We start from the raw sequence: 16,155 nt of genomic DNA on the forward strand, positions 1-16,155 counted from the left end.
ATACGTCACTTCCGCAAAGCGTTACTTCTATTCAGGTTTGACTCTTGTTTTCAACAAGAAAAGTGCGCATACATTGTTATTTTTGGAAGAGATCTTTGGTGTGTCCTTCAACCAAATTGAAACATTTTTGAATCTTAAGTTTTGTGTTGCTTTTTCGAATTTGTGCTTTGATCTGTTTTATGTTCATTCCACAAAAGAAAGCTTGAATTTGTGCATTGGTTTTATATGTTCATTCTACAAAAGAAAACTTGAATGTTTCTATACTATGCTTCTGCTAAATAAAGTTTGCAACAACAAAAAAAAGCTTCTGTACAGGTTCGGGAATCGCTGATGGTGTAGGGGTGCACTTGACCATCTTGTGTGCCGACACCTTGAGTTCGATTCCCGCATATGACCGTGTCAATGTGTGTGACCAAATAAATACGTAAATAAATAAATAAATAAAGTCGGTCATGTGTGCCGACACCGTGAGTTCGATTCCCGCGTGTGTGTGTGTGTGTGTGTGTGTGTGTGTGTGTGTGTGTGTGTGTGTGTGTGTGTGTGTGTGTGTGTGTGTGTGTGTGTGTGTGTGTGTGTGTGTGTGTGTGTGTGTGTGTGTGTGTGTGTGTGTGTGTGTGTGTGTGTGTGTGTGTGTGTGTGTGTGTGAGAGAAAAATTCTGTTCAGGTTAGTGTGATTTTAGCAAAGGAGCTCCTTCAACAGTGATTATAGTAGCGTGATTAATATGATGATAAAGTGCTGTCTTTTGGCGGTATTCTTGTCTTAAACACTCATTTTAAGGCCACCACCGGGCACGAAAGCACATCGCTTCCATTTGGGTTCCTTCACAACAAATGCATTTGACTGGTGAGTAGCGATTAAAAGAAAATGATTATGTCTGTGTATGTTCTTCTGTGGGTTTTTAGCTTGTATATTTTTTAATCTTTTTATTCTATTTATTCTATTTTTTTATTTTATTTCATGCACCGATCGGTTGGCACTTTTTAAATTTCGATGTGTAATATCTACGAAACCGTAGCAGCACAAACGAAACTTTCTGCAGCACAAACGAAGCACAAACGAACGGTACCATTTTGGGTCCATTTTTTTAGTAAAATGGGGGGCTGGGTGACGTCATCGCTATAAAATAAATGTGTAATATCTACGAAACCGTAGCAGCACAAACTAAAATTTTTGCAGCACAAACCAGCACAAACGAAGCACAAACGAACAGTACCATTTTGGGTTCATTTGGAGCAGATGGGGGGCTGGGTGAACTCTGGATGACCTATAAAATAATCATTCAAAACTAAAAACCCATAGCAGCACAAACAAAACATTTTGCAGCACAAACCAGCACAAACGAAGCACAAACGAACGGTACCATTTTGGGTCCATTTGGAGGAAAATGGGGGTCTGGGTGATGTCATCGCTATAAAATAAATGTGTAATATCTACGAAACCGTAGCAGCACAAATTATACTTTTTGCAGCACAAACCAGCACAAACGAAGCACAAACGAACGGTACCATTTTGGGTTCATTTTGAGCAGATGGGGGGCTGGGTGAACTCTGGATGACCTATAAAGTAATCTTTTATAACTAGAAAACCCTTGCTGCACAAACGAAGATTTTTACGGCACAAACCAGCACAAACGAAGCACAAACGAAACAGACTATTTTCCTTAAATTTTGCGTGGTGTGGGGGGCCATCTTCACGCAGGTGTCGCGGGCCCGTTGAGTGCGCTATATCAGCGCAGCCAGCGCAAACCCGCGTCAGCCTGTCCCGTGATGCCGCTTCGCTCCCCCGTTCCTGTAAGCCAGACTCACTTGACCGTTTTGGTGCTCCTGCAGAATTGCCTGTATAGTCTGCCAGTCCGTGCTGTAAGTTCCCTTCCCAGAAGTCCACCTGTCCGCGCCCCAGCCCGATCGCCGCTCCAGTGCCCACTATTCCCCTCTTTCCCCACAATAAAGTCTCTGTGGCTCTGCACTTGGCTGTACTGTCTGCTCCCTTACAGCACAGGCTGACCATTGCTATGCAGCCAGCGAACGACGAGACCGCCATCAGCAGCCTATCAGCCGACATCCAGACACTGATCGAGATGGGTCAACAGCAACAGCTATAGCAGCAGGAGATGACCCAAGCCCTCCAGGGACTGTCGGTAAATGCGTCCCCGGCTGTTGCGGCACCCACGCGCCGCCCGTCTGCCGAGGCCAGGAGGCTCGTGGACGTCCCGGAGCCCCGCCTTGGCAATATTGAGAAGTTTAACGGATCCCAAGCACTTAAGGGCATTCGTGACCAACTGCCGCATAATGTTCAGTCTCCAGCCCATCACATTTGCGACAGAACCTGCCAGGGTGGGGTTCATCCTGACCCACCTCACGGGCGAGGCGCGGCTGTGGGGACTGGCCGAATACGAAAGAATGGCTCCGGCTTGTGATTCGTTCGACGCCTTCGCGGAGGAATTGCTCCGCCTACTCGACCTGGGATCCGCCACCGAAGACGCCGCCGAGGAACTGGCGATGCTGCGTCAAGGTAGCCGATCGGTGGCGGAGTACGCGCTCAAGATCCAGACGTTGGCTGGCAGCAGCGGATGGAAAACGCCGGCACTCATTAGTACCTTCCTCAACGGGCTTGCTGAATATATGAAGGACGAATTAGTGTCCTACGATTGCCCTCGGATCCTGGACGGCGCGATGGACTTAGCGGTCCGAGTAGACCGACGGATCCGGTCTCGGCGGCGCAATCGGGAGCGGAGGTTCCTGCGGAATCCGCGTGGTCACCCTCCTCCGTCTGCTCGGGACCCGCCAACCACACCACCAGCCGAGCCCATGGAGCTGGGAGGAGCTCGAGTCACCTCAGAGGAGCACCGTCGACGTCTCTCACAAGGCTTGTGTTTGTACTGTGGGGAGGGGGGTCATCGGGCAGCGAGGTGCCCGTTAAAAGGCCAGAGCTCACGCGGTGTCGGGGGATCCGCGTGAGCTCGACCAGCACCGGCTCTCCCAGTCCTGGCACACACACTGCAGGCTCGTGTCCAGCTTGCAGTGGGTGACCAGAACCTGGCAGCCTTGGTGGATTCCGGGGCGGAGGGGAACATCATGGACATTGGTCTGGCTCGTCAGTGAGGAATCAACTTCCTGCCTCTGAGCCCCTCCATTCCAGCACGTGCCATTGATGGCCGACTGATCGGCGAGGTGGCCTGCGTTACGGAACCAGTCAAGTTACTGCTCTCTGGCAATCACCACAAAACCATTCAGTTTTTTCTTCTGTCCCTCCCAGAGCAGCGGCTCATTCTGGGGCATCCTTGGCTGCGGCAGCACAACCCGGTGCTGGACTGGGAGGTGGGGGTTGTTCGACAGTGGAGTGAACGCTGTCATCGTGGGTGCCTGAAGGCGGCCACCAGCTCACTTGGCAGAACCCCGCCCAGGTACAGTCCTGACATCTCCACTGTCCCAGCGCTGTATCATGAACTCAATGAGGTTTTTAGTAAAGCCAGGGCCACTTCTCTTCCTCCACACCCATCCTACGATTGCACCATCGACCTGTTGCCCAGCACCTCCCCTCCCAAGGGCCGCGTCTGCTCCCTGTCCGCTACTGAGCGCAGGTCCATGGAGGAGTACATCTGGGAGTCCCTGGCGGCCGGCATCATTTAGCCATCCTCTTCGCCTGCCGGAGCGGGTTTCTTCTTCGTAAAAAAAAAGGATGGCACGCTACGCCCGTGCGTTGACTACTGGGGAATAAATGAGATCACTATAAAGAACCGCTACCCTCTGCCTCTTCTTTCTTCTGCCTTTGAGAACCTTCAAGGTGCCACCATCTTCACGAAGCTGGATCTTCGTAACACCTACCACCTGATCCGCATCCGGGAAGGAGACGAGTGGAAGACGGCTTTCAACACCCCGAGCGGACACTACGAGTACTTGGTGGTTCCATTCGGACTCACCAATGCCCCGGCAGTTTTCCAGTCCTTAATAAATGACGTTCTAAGAGACATGCTGGACAAATTTGTGTTAGTTTATCTGGACGGCATCCTCATCTTCTCCCGCTCGCTCCCTGAACATATCAGACATGTCCGGGCGGTGCTGCGCCGCCTCCTGGAGAATTCGCTCTACGTGAAGGCAGAGAAGTGCGAGTTCCACGCCCCCTCTGTCAAATTCCTCGGCCACGTGGTGCGTGAGGGATCCATCGAAATGGACCCCGAGAAGGTGCAAGCGGTCATGTCATGGCCTGTTCCCGAGACACGCAAGCGGCTGCAACAGTTCTTAGGATTCGCAAACTTTTATCGCCTCTTTATTCGTGGATACAGCACGGTGTCCACGCCCCTCACCGCCCTTACCAGCCCGGCCTCCCCGTACAAATGGACAGAACGGGCAGAACAGGCATTTCGAGAGCTTAAGAGAAGATTTACATCCGCGCCCGTCCTCCGAGTACCCGAGCCCGACAGACAATTTGTGGTCGAGGTGGACGCCTCGAATGTTGGTGTCGGGGCGGTACTGTCCCAGCGTAGCAGCCAGGACGATCGTTTCCACCCGTGCAGCTTCTTTTTTCGCCGCTTGTCAGCCTCAGAACGGAATTATGACATCGGCAATCGGGAGCTCCTCGCGGTCAAGCTGGCCCTGGAGGAGTGGCGGCATTGGCTGGAGGGCGCCACCACTCCGTTCATTGTCTGGACCGACCACCGCAACTTGGAGTACCTGAGATTGGCCAAGAGACTGAATACAAGACAAGCACGGTGGGCTCTTTTCTTTGACCTGTTTGAGTTTTCTCTCTCCTACAGACCGGGTTCCCGCAACGCGAAAGCGGACGCCCTGTCACGTTTGTTCCCTGGTGGGGAGGAGGAGCAGGGTCCGCCTCCCACTATCTACCCGAGCTCGGGTCAGGTGGCGGCTCTTTCATGGGAGCCGCCTCGCGCGATCAACCCGGCCCCAGCAACTGCCCGGAGGGTCGCCTGTTCGTCCCAGAATGCCTGCGGTCATCCGTCCTGCAGTGGGCGCATGACTTACGTCTTGCCTGTCATCCCGGGGCTGCCCGCACGAGGTACGTGGTGGCCCAACGTTTCTGGTGGCCCACCTGGCAAGTGGACACCAGCGATTACATCAGAGCCTGCTCCATTTGTAACCGCTGTAAGACGTCTACTCGTCCTCCGGCCGGGCTGCTCCAGCCTTTGCCCGTTCCCCGGCGTCCCTGGTCTCACCTGTCGATCGACTTTGTCACGGGCCTCCCCCCTTCGGAAGGGAACACGGTGGTCCTCACGGTAGTGGACCGTTGGAGACAAAATCTCCGCCAGCATCACGCTGAGCACGGGGGCCCCCCAAGGCTGCATGCTCAGTCCGCTGCTCTTCACACTGCTGACGCATGACTGCACTGCAACTTACGGTAGCAACCGCGTGCTGAAATATGCCGACGACACGACTCCTGTGGGTCTCATCACCGGGGCGACGAGACTCAGTACAGGTCGGAGGTCGACCTTCTGGCCACGTGGTGCAGGGACACCAACCACCTGCTGAACGTCAACAAGACCAAGGAGATTGTTGTTGACTTCCGGAAGGGTCACACCCAACACCTGCCACTGACCATCGACGGTGCTGTGGTGGAGAGAGTGAGCAGCACCAGATTCCTGGGGGTGCACATCAGTGAGGACCTCTCCTGGTCCACCAACACCACATCACTGGCGAAGAAAGCTCAGCACCGCCTGTACTTCCTGCGGAAACTCAGGCGAGCAAGTGCTCCTCCGGTGGTCATGACTACATTCTACCGTGGCACCATTGAGAGCATCCTCTCCAGGTGTATCGCTGTTTGGGGTGGTAGCTGCACTGAATACAACATGAAGGCCCTGCAGCGCATAGTGAACACGGCTGGTAAGATTATTGGTGCTTCGCTCCCCTCCCTGAAGGACATTTACACCTCCCATCTCACCCGCAAGGCGACCACGATTGTGAGTGATGTGAGTCACCCCGCTCACTCTTTGTCGATCTTCTGCCCTCTGGGAAGAGGTACAGGGGCCTGCGCTCCCGCACCACCAGACTCACCGACAGCCTCATACTCCAGGCTGTTAGGATCCTGAACTCTCTCCCCCCTTCAGCGTAGCGACCTGTACTTTTGCGCTATATTCTGACTGTCTGCTGTATGCACACTTGCTCCATTTTTGCTCCTCTTATTTATTATGTTATTTGTTTATTTATTAGTTATTCATCACTCTTATTTATTCATTGTTTGTGCCTTCTTGTTTTTATTTTTTGTGTTGTTTACTTGTATGTAGTATATTGTGTACTATGTCTTGTCACTGTGGGATAGTGGGAACGTAATTTCGATCTCTTTGTGTGTCTTGGCATGTGAAGAAATTGACAATAAAGCAGACTTTGACTTTGACTTTTGACTTTTTAGCAAGATGATACATTTTATTCCTCTGCCTAAGCTCCCGTCTGCGAAGCAGACTTCGTCCATCATGGTACAGGAGTTTTTTTGTCACTCCCACAAGACATCGTGTCAGACCGTGGCCCACAATTCGCTTCCACCTTCTGGGCAGAGTTCTGTCGACTCCTCGGCGCCACCCCCAACCTTTCCTCGGGGTTTCACCCTCAGTCTAATGGGCAAGCGGAGCGCCTGAATCAGGAACTGGGCAGGTCCCTCCAATGCATGGCCACCGAGAACCAGCGCAGGTGGGTCCAACAGCTTTCCTGGGTAGAGTATGCCCACAATTCCCACCCCAGCTCGGCCACGGGGCTTTCGCCTTTCCACTGTGTTTTGGGGTACCAGCCACCCTTGTTCGCCCACCAGGAGCGTGGTGCGGCATGCCCGTCGGCCCTGGCTTGTGTCCGCCTTTGTCATCGAGCCTGTGCGAGAGCCCGGATCACTCTCCTCCGCTCAGTTTCAGGCTACACCTGCCAGGTGAACAAGTGCCGGACGCCGACTCCGGAGTACAGAGTGGGGCAGCGTGTGTGGCTCTCGACGCGGGATTTGCCGCTGCGAGCGGGATCCCACAAGCTGGCGCCCCGCTTCATTGGACCGTTCCCGATACAGAAGGTGATTAGCCCGTCCGCCATCCGTCTTCTCCTTCCAGAGTCCATGAAGGTTCACCCCACGTTCCATGTGTCCCGTGTGCGGCCCATCTTTGAGTGCGCATTGGCGCCGGCGCCCGTCCCGCCGCCCCAGCTCGTCGTGGGGGGTCCGTCTTACACCGTCCGCGCCTTGCTTCGATCACGACGGCACGGACGCGGCCTCCAATACCTCGTGGACTGGGAGGGTTATGATGACGCGCACTGCTCCTGGGTGCCGAGCCGTTGGATACTCGACCCTTCGTCATCGCGGAGTTTCAACACTGTCATCCGGACCAACGGGGCGGCCTTGTCCACCGGCATCAGGGTCTTCTACTCCCGCGTCCGTTGATACTGCGTCCGCCGAGGAGTCGGACGCTTTGACCCCCCCACCTGCCTGTCCGGGGGTTACTCTTTATTTTTTTTGGTTCCTGGGGACGTCAGGGGACGTCCCTTGAGGGGGGGTTGTGTCACGTGCTTGTGTCACGTGCTTGTGCCACCTGCGACACGACCGTCAGCGGAATTGCCGCCACCTGTTGCGGGCTCGTTGAGTGCGCTATATCAGTGCAGCCAGCGCAAACCCGTGTGTCAGCCTGTCCCGTGATGCCGCTTCGCTCGCCCGTTCCTGTAAGCCTGACTGACTTGACCGTTTTGGTACTCCCGCAGAATTGCCTGTATAGTCCGCCAGTCCGTGCTGTCAGTTCCCTTCCCAGAAGTCCACCTGTCCACCCCCCAGCCCGATCGCCGCTCCAGCACCCACTATTCCCCTCTTTCCCCACAATAAAGTCTCTGTCGCTCCGCACTTGGCTATACTGTCTGCTCCCTTACAATAATGGCCTTCTGCAACAACTAATGAGCCGTTTTCAGAATCCTTAATCAAGCATGTCGCGTTGCCTTTAGGGACAGTATGAAATCATAACCGTCCTTCTAACTGTCTTAATACTCGTTTCATGAGGAGCTGTTCGTGATGAGCTGTGCGCTGTTAATAACTAATGTATCAGGTAGTGTTATGATTCACGCCCTGACTGGAAAGCACAACATATTGGTGACCTTTGGTCACCACAGTAAAAGGAAAGATTAGAGGATTGCCGTGCGTTGTCGGTCTTTGTGCGTGAACGAGCCACTGGGATACTTTCGGGATGTTTTGGCCTTTCGTCGTCTTGTGCGCGCTGCAGAGTGCAGACCAGGCCTCAATTCACACAGGTAAAATAATGTTTTTGTTTTGTTTTCCGTCAGTGTTGGGCCAACTTCTGTGCGGCAATTTCAAAACAGATGAGGTCAAATGTTAGACAAATGTTAAAAAGGTTATTTGAATAGTGATAATAACACATAAATAATAAAATGAATAATTATGAGTTTTTTTGTCGTATCTATGAAATATACCATTTGTAATCTATTTAATATTTTCATAGACATGCAAAATAGTTCATTTAAACATCCATCCATCCATCCGTCCGTCCATCCATCCATCCATCCATCCATCCATCCATCCATCCATCCATCCATCCATCCATCCATCCATCCATCATTCCATCCATCCATCCATCCATTCATTCATTCATTCATTCATTCATTCATCCATCCATCCATCCATCCATCCATCCATCCATCCATCTATCCATCCATCCATTTTCTGTACCGCTTGACCCCACCGGGGTCGCGGGCGAGATGGAGCCTATCCCAGCAGTCATTGGGCAGAAGCCTGAACCGGTTGCCAGCCACAGGGCACACAGTGACGAACAGCCATCCACACTCGCCCTCACACCTAGGGGCAATTTGGAGTGCTCAATCAGCCTACCCTGCATGTTTTTGGGATGTGGGAGGAAACCGGAGTGCCCGGAGAAAACCCACGCAGGCACAGGGAGAACATGCAAACTCCATACAGGGAGGGCCGGAGGTGGAATTGAACCCGCATCCTCTGAACTGTGAGGCAGATGTGCTAACCAGTGCCGAGTCGCCTTCTTATTTAAACAATATTAGTTAAATTTAAAACATGGAGATAAATGAATACATAGCTGAAAAATTCACACAAGCTTTTTTCCATTACAAAATAGGTGTCATGTTTTTATTTTGCTATTGAAGCTCAGGAATTGTTCCATTTTTAAAAATAAACATTTGTAATGGTTTATTTTAATAATTTTATTCACAATAAATAAATATTGATATCAATAAATACAAATGAATAACTGAAAAAAATAGCCACTATTTTGTTTACATGCCAATTTTATATGCCTAACCCTTTTTTTTTTTAAAAGTAACACGAAGAATGTCTGTTGATTGTGCGTCAGGTGTGCGTGCGTCCCCCTCTGGGTCGATGACGCTTCAGCCGTGGCTGAAGGGCCTGATGGCCGTGGTGGTCTTCCTCTTCGTCATCTTTGTCTTCCTCATCCTCAACAGGCTGTTGGGCAACGACAGGTTCCGCCCACGCATGCACACACACACACACACACACACACACACACACACACACACACACACACACACACACGCGCCAACGTCATCAGTAAACAATGAACCTTCACCGCTAGCTTGGACTTGGACCAGTGCCTCAACTAATCAGTTTGAGTTCTTCGATTTAAGAGCTATCATTTGGGCATTTTTTCTTTTCGCTTTGTGTTGCAGGCAAAGAATCGGTTTACGATTTTTTTCCCAACCGTGATTTCCTTCTGTCCTTTCTGAGCATGCAGTGAACAGTTTTTTTTTTTGGGCAGATAGCAAACATTCATTCACGTTCCAAACCGCTTATCTGGTAAAAAAAAAAATGTGCTCGTGCAATTGCAATACAGAAGACAGATTGCAAAGCAAAACTGGAATTGGTATTACCAAAGCTAGAAAGCTTCAAGAGCGCACAGGCCAAAATACGTATAAATGTATGTTTGTTTTTGAACAAGGGATTAGCGTGACGTGTGCAGCTTTGTGTTACCACATTCGATTTGCTCGTATTGTTCGGTGTGTGTATGTTACGCTGCCTCATAGGGGCACACCAGAAGGAGCAGCACAATGTCCGTTGAATTAAAGCGAAACATGTTGCAAAAACATTTCAACTCTTAACAAAAAAAGGCACTGCCCCATTAAAGTCCCATAGGCGGGTAGTGCACGACACGGCAACAAAAGCAGCCAAGAGAAACCGTCAGACAACAAGAGGATAGAACTTCATCGAGAATTGCGTGCGTGTGGCGACTTTGTGTCGATTGCGACATGACGGCAGCGACTAAGACACGTGTTGTCTTGTGTGACAACAGGAGAGAGGTGGAGGAGGAGGGGGACCAGGAAGATGTGTTGGGCTACCAGGAAAAGGTTGTGGAAGTGCGCCGAGACTACGTGGAAGAAACCAGCTTGTAGGACAAAAGATGATTTCACATCTTTCCTTTCGTCTGCCTTTCGTCACCAAGTCCAGTGGTGTGCTCTCTTCTTTTTCCTTATCTTTTATCCACGTACGTTTTTACGACCGGGAGACAAGACTTGTATCTCAGCTTAAAGTTTAGCCCGGGTTGTTACTGCAAGTTGGGAGGATCTTTGCAGCAGGCGCGGGCCTCTGCTGCATTCTTTCCAGGTAATGTTAGAAGATGACTTTCAAGACAAACATCTGTTTACTTGTATTTTTTCCACTGATTGCTAATGCTAATCTGTGCTAACATTACAACGTTACTTCATTTTTGGCTATGACGTATTCATGCTTCGAATGCAGCCGTGGTTGTTTTTCATGTGCTCTAAAAATAAAGTTGAGCCGAAAGCATCTCTTGAACCGGGTCTGGCTTGCTGCCAAGTGACTGGCTGGGGAACTCGGCGGTTATGGTCAATTCGTTCCGCTATGACATCACAGTGGACTGGAAATCGTCAGATAACCAAACATTGACTTGGTCGTTCAATTTCGCACTTGCCTGAATGTCCGGACATACAAACATCAAAAAGTCCCTTTTCCCCAAACGTCAACTCTCCAACTGAAAATGTGGCGCTGGAGCGCAAACGAGACGGGAAGAGGCCGAGTGCCTCGCTAAGCCACTGCGGTTGGCTGAAAAAGATCAATCCCACGTCAACATCTGTCTTCTCGGTCCATCCGCAACTGGTGAGTCAAGTTGGCTGGAGTCTTTTGGGAGTTTCTGTCCCAACATTGTCAACTTCAGCCTGACAAAGTCCCTCCTTTGTGCTGGTGTGTGGAAATCATAGCAAAGGAGGCTCTTGATTTTTGCTTCTCTTTTAATGGCGATCAACAACCATAGCCAATATGTGGTCTTTTTCCCACGCATGAACCCCCGCGAGACTTAGCGATACTCTTACAACATCAAATTACCGTATTGCTCTAACGTATGCACAAAACACAGAATTGGCAACATTACAGTCAAACCTCTACATACGAAGTTTAAAATGTTCATGAGGCAAAAATATGTTTAAACTCATGTAAATTTAAGACATTTCATACAGTTTGTTCAATGTTATCTGACTCCAGATATGAATGAAAGGCAGAATTTGTGTTTTTAGAGTTGTTCACATCTGCCTGAGTGGCTTATATTTGGTTATTTTGTCATTTGAAAAATAAAGACAATTGTGACGATGAAAATTGTTTTATGTGTGTATTTGCATGGAATTTTTGTAGTTAAAAAATGTCCGAAGAAATGATTGGCGCCCGGGCCCCTTCACTTTATCAAATCTGGCCCTCCTTGCAAAATGTTTGGACACCCCTGGTGTACAGCATATGACTTTTAAGTGTATCGTCACTGGTTCAGTTAGTTCCATGTTCACTATAAGCTTGCGAGAAAACCTCCGCCGGTCACTAAATCATCCACTCTTCTCACCAGATTCATTAATTGGGCATTGGCCGGCTGAGGAGATTATTCACTGTGCGCCCCCGAATCACATAAACAGTGAGTAGGTAAGTATTGCCTTTGTGGGTTACTGTGCTTTGAATTTGACCTAAACACTGCAATTCGCCCCCTGGGCTACCAAGTGGAATATCAGCAGACCGCAGTCGTGTTTTTTGCACGAGGGAGTCGTAGGTCCGTTCTCGAATGACATTCACGTCCGCCTCTATGTCAATCTTAAACTCTACTGGTGTAGAGCCCAGTAGCAACTCGACGGCCCATTGCTCTGAAACCCGTCTGCTTTTGTCACTGCCCTCAGAAAATATGACTGCTGCTGTTGTTGCTCTTCTTCTTCTGTAAACATGTTAGATTTAGTCCCAGTTATTTATCTTTAATGCTCGCTATGCTAACAGTAAATACCAAGCGGCAGCCTTCACAGTTTAACTATTTAATGTATGCCAGAAAGATATACAGCTGTGGAGCCTTCTCTGCAAGATGCGGAAGAAGGTCTAAGGGGAGTTTTTGAAGATGCAACTTCAGACCCGCATGAACTCACTGACACTGTCACATCATACATCAGTTTTTGTGAGGATCTGTGTGTGCAGACTAAGACCTTCTGCTCGTTTGCTGTCACAATGTACCCTACACAAATCCGAAACATTTGTTGCGGCTCCGAGTCACGACGAGGGGCAAGTTTTGGTTTCCAAGGGTGTTTTTATTCCTCTTCAACTTCTCTCCCATACAGAGCCGCCTTTTTCACATGTCCGCACGTCACTTTCCTCTCTTTTCATTTTAACCTAACTGATCGCGGTGGTGCCTTTCTGGGCAGTCGGAGAAATCAACGCCAACAAAAAAAATACATCCAGCCTAGTTAAGAAATCACCAGAAAGATCACCATGACAATTGTGAATAATAAATAAATAATTATTATATATATTATATATTATTATTATAATAATAAATAATTGTGATAAATAACTGGAACATCACTCAAATATTGGTGATCCCGTTGAGAGTCTCACATATTTCTTCGCTATCGAGTTTGCTACTGCATGCGCAGTGATACTGACCGGCAGAATAACATCCGGTTGTTCCCAAAGATGATCTTTTTTCTGAAATAATTTTACGTTTACGGACTTAAGTAGGAGTCAAAATTTGGGTGCGTATTATACATGGGTAAAGGCTTTTTTCCAGCATCGACATGCCATTTTTAGGGTGCGTATTATACATGGAAAAACGGTAATCGTAAATCTACATTCTGGCTTACATAGTTCACGCTAGGAGACGCAACACGTTCATTGACTGATCCGTTGATGCACGGAAAGGCAGTTCACCCAATGACTCGTTCGCGAATGGGAAAGTCAGGATTCGTTCCCTCACTGATCCGTTCTCGCGATGAACTGTAAATGCGAATCACTCACTCACTGATTCGTTCACTCACAGATTCGTTCGTTGGTGAACGGGAAATGCAATTCACGACTCGTTCGTGAACGGGAAGTGACGTCACTGACTCGTAAAGTCCCTCCTCCATCTAACGCTCGCTGGCGCTGCTGATTGGTCGTTCGCGAAGATTCACGAGTGAGTGAGTGAGTGAGTGAGTGAGTGAGTGAGTGAGTGAGTGAGTGAGTGAGTGAGTGAGTGAGTGAGTGAGTGAGTGAGTGAGTGAGTGAGTGACAGACAGCATTGCTGCTATGCCATTGCCAGCCGACACGTTATTCAAGATTCAAGAGTTTTTATTCGCCATGTTTGAGCGTGCCAAACAAGGAATTTAACTTCGGTACATCACAGCCTCTGTTCAACATTTAGGTGACTAACAACACTCAGGACATGTGAAAAATGACAAATATTCTCAAACATCCCCTGATCTTAAACTCCCAGGAGTGCAAGGAAAAACTGAGAAACCTTGAGAAGAGACCACAAATGGGAAGGTCCCTCTTCCAGGATGACCAGGCTGCAATGGATGCAGAGACGACACAGTACAAACAGTGGAGACAATTCAAAAAACGGTGTGGAGAGCAGGATGTTATTGCACAGCAATGACTCTGAGACTCAAGAGTGGTGTGAGTTCATCAGAGCAACAGCCTGGGGGAAGAAACTGTCTCTGTGTCTGTTGGTTTTGGCGTACAGAGCTCTATAATGCCGTCCGGAGGGGAGTAGTTCAAACAGACTGCAACCTGGGTGAGAAGGGTCTGTAGAGATGTTACTTGCACGTTTCCTCGTCCTGGACAGGTACAAGTCTTGGATAGATGGCAGGTTGATTCCAAATATCTTTTCTGCAGTCCTGATTGTCCGTTGCAGTCTGTGCTTGTCTTGTTTGGAGGCCGATCCAAACCAGACAGTGATGGAGGTGCAGAGGACAGACTGGATGATGGCAGTGTAGAAGGTCTTCAGCAGCTCCCGCGGCAGGTTGAACTTCTTGAGCTGTCTCAGGAAGTACAGCCTCTGCTGGGCCTTCTTCCGAACAGTCTATGTGGCCGGTCCATTTCAGGTCCCGAGAGATTGTGGTTCCCAGGAACTTGAAGGTGTCTGTGGAGAGAATAGTATTACTGCAGATAGTGAGGGGTGAAAGTGGTGAAGGGTCTCGCCTGAAGTCCACTGTCATCTCAACGGTCTTGAGCGGGTTCAGCTCCAGGTGGTTTTGGCTGCACCAGTGGACCAGCCGCTCCACCTCCTGTCTGTACGCAGTCTCATCACCGTCCCGGATCAGTCCGATGAGAGTGGTGTCGTCTGCATACTTCAGGAGCTTCATAGGAGAGTCACCTGAGGAGAAATCGTTGGTGTAGAGAGAGGAGCAGTGGGGAGAGGACGCACCCCTGAGGGGCGCCAGTATTGGTGGTCCGGGTGTCAGATGTGATGCTCCCCAGCCTCACACGCTGTCTCCTGTTGGTCAGGAAGCTGGTGATCCACTGACAGGTGGAGGCAGGCACCGCGAGCTGGATGAGCTTCTGTTGGAGGATGTCAGGAGCGATGGTGTTGAACGCCGAGCTGAAGTCCACAAACAGGATCCTGGCGTACGTTCCTGGGGTGTCCAGGTGGTGCAGGTTGTAGTGCAGTCCCATGTTGATCGCATCATCCACCGACATGTTTGCCCGGTAGGCAAACTGCAGGGGGTCAAGCAGGGGGCATGTGACATCCTTCAGGTGGTTCAGCACTAACCTCTCAAAAGATTTCATGACCAGAGATGTCAGAGCGACAGGTCTATAGTCATTCAAACCTGTGATGGCGGGCTTCTTGGCCACTGGAACGATGGTGGAGCTCTTGAAGCACGAGGGCACCTCACACAGCTCCAGGGAACGGTTGAAGATCCGTGCAAAGGTGGGTGCCAGCTGCTCAGCACAGACTTTCAAGCAGGAAGGTGACACACCGTCTGGGCCCGGTGCCTCCCTGATCTTTTGTCTCCGGAACATCTGGCGCACTTCCTCCTCGCGGATCTGGAGTGCGGGCGCGGCCTCTGCAAGAGAGAGAGTAGGTGACAACGGTGATGGAGGTGTGAACAGAGCGGTTGTGGGGGGAGGTGAGTATGTAGATTGTGCTGCAGGAGGTCCTGTTGTGTGGGAGGACCGATCAAACCTGCAGTAGAACCTGTTTAGCTGGTTTGCAAGCCTTGGGCTCTCCACAAGACGGGGGGGGGGGGGGTTGTTTCTTGAAGCCCGTGATGCTCTGCAGACCTTTCCACACTGTTGAAGGATCAGGATTGGCAGAGAGGTGTCTCTCCAGGCTCTCCCCGTAACACCTCCTGGCTTTCCTGACCTCTCGGTTCAGTGTGTTTCTGGTCTGCTTGAACAGGTCCCGGTCGCCGCTACTGTAGGCCTCCTCCTTGATTTTGCGCAGCCTCCTGAGGTTCGGTGTAAACCAAGGTTTATTGTTGTATGTGCAGAAGGTCTTAGTCTGCACACACAGATCCTCACAAAAATTTATGTATGATGTGACAGTGTCAGTGAGTTCATGCAGGTCTGAAGTTGCAGCTTCACTTATGTTTTAATTTTGCATTTGTTGGCTTGTAGTTGATGGTGTTAATATACCGAATGTGTTTGTGTTTGAATAAGGTTGAAAAAAAAACCGTTATGCCGACATTTGTTATTTTGGGGCCACCAAGTCATATAACAACGTAAAACACATATACGTACATATTGTCATATAAAGCAGTTAACCAAATGTCAGATTTTTATGTTTTGATTGGTGAATATAAAAACAAGGAATAAAACACCTGACAAGTTATAAATGTTTATTAAAATAATAATAATAATAATAATAATAATAATAATAATAATAATAATAATAATAATAATAATAAGGGCGGCTCGGTGAGGCACTGGGTAGCACGTCCGCCTCACAGTTAGGAGGG

At 49.7% G+C, this 16,155-nt stretch overlaps 1 protein-coding gene across 1 annotated transcript; it reads left to right on the forward strand.

The window, feature by feature from the left end:
- Positions 1 to 8,056: 8,056 nt before the first annotated feature.
- On the forward strand, positions 8,057 to 10,756 carry LOC119121711 (small integral membrane protein 24-like). The gene is made up of 3 exons (XM_037249607.1): positions 8,057 to 8,214; positions 9,300 to 9,426; positions 10,254 to 10,756. Exons 1-3 carry the CDS (start codon positions 8,151 to 8,153, stop codon positions 10,351 to 10,353), a joined length of 291 nt encoding a protein of 96 aa, XP_037105502.1. The 5' UTR covers positions 8,057 to 8,150; the 3' UTR covers positions 10,354 to 10,756.
- The last annotated feature ends 5,399 nt before the right edge of the window (positions 10,757 to 16,155 follow it).

Source organism: Syngnathus acus, chromosome 4 (assembly GCF_901709675.1).
Source record: "Syngnathus acus chromosome 4, fSynAcu1.2, whole genome shotgun sequence".
NCBI lineage: Eukaryota > Metazoa > Chordata > Actinopteri > Syngnathiformes > Syngnathidae > Syngnathus > Syngnathus acus.